This window comes from Benincasa hispida, chromosome 11, assembly GCF_009727055.1.
Source record: "Benincasa hispida cultivar B227 chromosome 11, ASM972705v1, whole genome shotgun sequence".
Lineage (NCBI taxonomy): Eukaryota > Viridiplantae > Streptophyta > Magnoliopsida > Cucurbitales > Cucurbitaceae > Benincasa > Benincasa hispida.
The window spans coordinates 46,003,382-46,009,381 of NC_052359.1; the positions used below are offsets into that span (position 1 = coordinate 46,003,382).

Consider the following 6,000-nt stretch of genomic DNA (forward strand, 5'->3'; position numbering starts at 1 on the left):
GATATCGTAATGGTAATAATTAGGAGTAGTACCAAAACCTAAGCATGCCATATTAGCATTATCTTGAAATTTTATTCTAGGTTACATACCAAATAAAATATGTGAGTGAGTCAGGATCAAGTTTCTTAAGAGTAAAACCATATTTTAAAGTTGAATATCTATTCTGAAATAGCAATATTTGTAGGGTACAAAGGTTACCTCTGTAATGTATATTTCTTGTGCATCAGGTCCTCCTGAGAAAACCTTCATTTGAATGAGATATTGACGACCAGAAACAATATACCAATTGGCAAGAGATATAGATCTTTCTATTCCTTCTACAGGTTCATCAACGATGGGCAAAGGACTAATGGACAAATGTAAAGATTCTGGCATGACAACGTTTAATGATGACATTTGAATGTGCCCACTAACCCTAGTGTCTTCAACAGTTACAGCTGTAACACCAAATCTTAGAGCCCTTGTTAAACCCAGGTCAGAATCAACATGCGCTATGGAAGAGTTTGAAGTTGACCATCGGTGGTGTGGAGATGGTAAAGTAACCACTGCATATGCAAAAAAAAAAAAAAAAAAAAAAAAAAAGAAAAAGAAAAGAAAAGAAAAGAAGAAAGAAGAAGAAGTTAAGATGCATGCTTATAGGGTTAACAAATACATGTTTTAATAAGTTAAAATAGGTCCGTTATCTTGTAAACTATGGTTTACAAACTCAACTAGACTATAAATCCTGTCTAAGGCTGGAGGTATTTGAGTTGACAGTTTATGAAACACTCTAATTAGGCCAACCACACTGCCAGTCTTCTAATAAAATCAAGTCCAAACACACTGCAGTAACAATCTCCTCCGGTATATTTTTTAACGTAAACACACCAATCATCCAGGCATGCCGGTGGATAAGCAAACCAACCAAGCACTAAGAGCACATAGACATTATTATATTTGTATAATTCTTATGCATAAAAATGTTCGCGTTTTATAGGTAAATGATCCCGAGGCCAACGGAGTCATTAGGAGAAAAACCAAACCCAAATTTTGGTGGCCACAATGGAGCTTAGAATCAAACAAAATAAAGCAACAAGTCGGCGGAGAAAAAAAAAAAAAAAAGGAAAAGGAGACTTGAGGTATGCACATTCAAACTCTAACTTGTAGGCAAATTCTATGACAGTTATTGAAAACATAACAACTGAATGTCCAGTTTTACTTAAGTGTTCATATTTAGTTTTGTTTAGGCGTCAACCCCCCCCCCAGCCACTGCTTATCTCCGTTAGTATTCGGGTCAACTTACGCGCACCTCAACTAATCTCACGAGACAACCCGCCTGACCCTACAACATTTTGGTCAATGGATGCCAAGAAAACTCATAGGAAATTAATTCCTAGATAGGTAGCCACCATGGATTGAACCCTTGACCTTTTAGTCATTTATTGAGACTGTGTCTCCCTTTTTAGTTTTTACCACTAGGCCTATCATGATGATAGTTTCTGTTTAGCCCCCATTGATTTGGCCTTTTCTTTTTCTTAGTGGAGAACACCCTTGTATATCCCTTTTTCAATTTTGTCAACGAAAGTTGGTTCCTTATTAAAAGAAGATATATTTATCTACATGGAGGAGCACCATAGTCACTAATTTTACGTAGTAACTAGTTACCATAATAAATAGCTATATTTAGAATGAGTTGAAGAGTAAACCTTGGGGTATATTGGCACGAATAACTTTAAGATTGTAACGAACAGTAGCACCTACGAGGACAAAAACTGGTGAGGGAGGTTCAAGTGACATTGCCTCTGCCACAGTCAGAACAATCTTATCAGCCATGTGCTTAACATCTGGTTCAAGCAAATCCACAGAAACGATTTCGTGGCCAATTTCAATTCCTCTTACAACAAACAGATCTGAAAATACGCCCTGCATCATAAAGCAAGAATAGAAATATTACAAAATATGAAACTTTGGTTTGCTTGGACCAGGTCTAAATCAAGGGTGGAATTCTTAACATCAGCAGCATACATACACTATCTTCCAGTTTTATTTGAATATTCAAGTCTCCACATAATCCACCACAATCACTAAGAGGAGAATCCTTCAAGGGAAGATGAGCTAGGTGATGAGAGGATCCTTCAGTTTCAGGAATCAGATGCCACATAAATTGTAAGCCCACTAATGACGAAAACACGTTTTCTGCAAAGTAAATGGAAAAACAATTCAAATTCTCATCCACATTGAAGTAAATGAAATAAGGTACAGAAATATATGCAAATATCTTAAATATGCCAAGTCCAAACAAGCTGTGGAACTGATCAATGATAAGTATGAAATGCACTGAAGCACATTAGCATCAGTCTTGGAGGTGAGGGGTGAAATGAATACGTGAAGCACACAATCTATACACGTACACATACACATACACAAATATAATGTTAAAAGCAAGCATCCTTTCGAAAAAAATGTTAAAAGCCAGCACGAAGCATGAGATTTTGAAAATCAAGGATTTCCTATTAATGGAAAAACAAAGGTGAAGCATTATGAGCCTTTTTACAACAAAATGGTCGACAAAATCACATTACACAAACCTAAAAATTAAAACTCTCCCTCTGAGAATAGGTTCCATCCTCCACTTTTTCCAATGACTTATAAGTTATAACACTCCATATTTATTTCTTTATTCTCGTTTTTATGTTCCTCGACAACTAATGGAGAGAGAGAGAGAGAGAGAGAGCTCTAGATGAGAGGGTTGAACACAGGAGATGAACCACTCAACGGCTTTTTGTTTAAGTTTCTTTTCCTTATTTAGTTTCTTGTTTATGCTTTTAGACAAATCACATCACCTATATCTGGGGTCAGGCACAAAGTGCACCTAAGCACATGCATTTTGCAGCTTTTAGAACGGTGACCAAGATGGGGCACAAATTAGAGATCTCAGTGTTTTTTTTTTTTTTTTGAGAGAGAGAGAGAGACATGAATTTATTAATTTCATTGAAGAGATTATATTACAAAACGTGGTAAATTAAGTACCAAAGCCCAAAGGATTTAGAAAGAAAAAACATTTCCACTGGACAATAAGTGAAGAAACACAACAATCATGGAAATAAGGAAATGATTTACACCGAGATAGAGCATTGTAAGTTGAGTGTTAAAAAAAAAGAGTCAAAGTAGGTTAATATTATAATAAACACAAATTTATATCCATCAGATGAAATTCACATTTAGCTATCACAATATTGGTTTAAGAAATAACATAGCTTTCACCTTCCCTTTCCAGCCATAGTTTAAGCTGTACATACCTTAAAGATGCAATTTCTCTCCAAGGATCCTATGAAATGAACATAAAGTAAAGACATGCCAAAACAGCTGCCGGTCCCACAAACACGGGTGAAAACTGAAGTTCCATCACATTTTGCAAGCATCCACACATGCAGCAGTACTAAAAAGGTCTTAGATATTAAATCTATATACTTATGGATTCTACTAGTTACAATGGGTCTCCTACAGATTATCAAACAAGTTCCATTGATGATCTAAACTTTTCTATTCTGGGATTTCACTGTGATTATACCCACAACTTCCCTGGTATTTTTCATACATTTCCATATTTTTTCCTTTTTTTTTGGATAAGAAACGATTCAATGGAATAAAGGGCTTCCATATTGTGTACTCTCTTTTTTTTTTTTTGGGGGGGGGGGGGGGGGGGGGGTTCATTTCCACAATTCGTGACACAACAAGAGTGATGAAAGATTGCATAATGATACATTTACAATAAATCTACCTTCACTGTCAAAGGCACGGACTCGGAGTGTAGCAAGCCCATCCAAGTCAAGTTTGATGGAATTGTGAAATATTTGGATTCTGGAAAATTTGTCGATAAAAATTTTGCAGCGAGTTACAATTCCACTATGTATGTCAGCAGCATAAACAGCAGTCTCCTTGCGACCACTGTAAGGAGCAATAGATCTCAACAGAGCACTTGTCGAGCAGTGACTACTTACATTATATTCCGGTAGAACACTCAGAATATCATGATGATCCCAAGACCTATAAATTATGGTAACAGCAATAAATAGATTAGCAGTGACCAACAAAAATCAAAAACTACAATGAGATCGCTCCCCAGAATGTCTGGTCGAATAGTCAAACTTATTAAAAATGCGACATATAACTATTATCAATATGCTATATAACTTTCCTGAGGTCTAGGGGGTTGTAAGCCTATCTCCTTTTTCGTGAAATGCTATCAATCTAAAAAAAAATTGACCTCTCCTAATGTTAACTACTAATCACTTGATACCAAATTTAAAATTCAAAATGATGCTAAGAAAGAGAAATGCTCGATACTGAGTCGCTGACAATGAATCGTATAAAGATAAGTCCTGGCATCTTTTGATGAATCGATTCAGACTGGGTATAATTATCCATAAAAGCTGTCGATGCCAGGGCAGGCCCCGTTGCTACGCTAAGCGTGACATAACAACGTGATAATCAAGTAGAATCATTACCCACTCAGCTCCTTAACTCATACAGAAACTCCAAAGTTCAGATTTCAACTTCTCTACCATTCGCTCCACTCTCTTTCTCAACTTCAGCATTACATAATATATAACATCAATTCGAAAATTGAGATTTTACCATTTGAAACAACCATCACTCCCTTGGAGCCTATACTCCACTGGATTAGTCATCTTGGGAGGCAATAGAATATTCACGTCGGCAATGTGCGGACCAGAGCCGAAATGAGCCGTCGCTCCGTACCTTCCACCGATCATCAAGAGAAGAACAAGCAGCACAGCAGCGAGAGTTGGCATCTTCAGTTGAACACAGTGGAACAACAATCATGAAGTTTACAACGAAACTCAGAAGAACAAATTCTGGCTATACAAATGGAAAGATTCGAAGCTTGAAATGGAGATTTGAGACTGAAGATCGAGCTCGAACTTGATTAACTGAGCACACGAGCAGAGATGAGAAGCTTCTTGAAGAAAGAGAATAGAACCCTAGTAAAATCTCAGAAATTTTTGCATTTGCAAACCGAGTAAGTAACGGTGGCCCTAGTGGGACACGTGACGTGAAAGTATTGGTTGCTGCTTCCTGGGCAAATGTATTTTTTTACCACCAAAATTCGCTAATACTCCCCTTGTACACTTTTGGGTTAGTTATACCTATATAATAATTTATATTTTTTTTGTATATATTATTTTAGATTGGACTAAAATAATATGTATTTGAGGTGTAATTTATTTTAATTTGATGAGAAAATATTAAATAAAAAATTAAAAAATGATAAATATAAAATAGTAAAAATGATAGAAAATATTAAATACTGGGATTTTAAAATAGCATCGACGTTAACTAATTGGGGATTACAAAATAATATGTATTGTAGCAAAATGTGGTTATTATAGTCTTAGTATAGTTCTTGCCCAAACACCTCATTGAAATTATTTTCTTCTATATAAAAAATCATTGGTTATATTATTTTGGTCTTTTTTAAAAAAATATATATTATATTATTTATATTTATATTTACTTTAAATTTAGAGTTGATGTTAGTCTACTCTTGTAAACTTGGGGCTATATGAATTAAAATCTCAAACAAATAATGATATTAATTCTTTATGTCACTAAAGCTAGACGTTTTTCTAGGGATGGCAACGGGGTCGGGGTCGGGGATGCATTCCCCATTCATGTCTCCGTGAAGATTTTTAATCCTTGTCCCCATCCCATTCTCCATTTTGGGGGGTCGGGTCGAGAATTCCCGGTCAGGGATTCGGGACCTCGTGGGAAAATCTATGCTTCTTATTTTATTATTTTATTATTTTATTATTTAAAATTAACTAAAAATAGTATTATATTTAAATTATAAATTTTATATAATAAACTAATATTATTGTTACATATATTTGTTTAAATTAACAATTAAACAAGTATTTTAATATTTTTTATTATAAATTTGTTATATAAGAAAATTAAATTTAAAAAAAAAAAAGAAAAAGAAAACTAACTGAAACTACT

General features: G+C 34.9%; 1 protein-coding gene across 1 annotated transcript in view; it reads right to left on the minus strand.

Annotated features, from left to right (window-relative positions):
• Window positions 1–4,996, minus strand: part of LOC120091724 (nuclear pore complex protein GP210) — a 53,036-nt gene extending 48,040 nt beyond the window's left edge. Inside the window, exons 1-5 of the mRNA XM_039049837.1 lie at window positions 4,618–4,996; window positions 3,761–4,026; window positions 2,009–2,175; window positions 1,686–1,902; window positions 199–545 (exon numbers count right to left, since the gene is read on the minus strand). Of these exons, the coding sequence (XP_038905765.1) occupies window positions 199–545; window positions 1,686–1,902; window positions 2,009–2,175; window positions 3,761–4,026; window positions 4,618–4,793 (1,173 nt within the window). The 5' untranslated portion in view covers window positions 4,794–4,996. The remainder of the gene's footprint in view (window positions 1–198; window positions 546–1,685; window positions 1,903–2,008; window positions 2,176–3,760; window positions 4,027–4,617) is intronic.
• Between the last annotated feature and the right edge of the window lie 1,004 nt (window positions 4,997–6,000).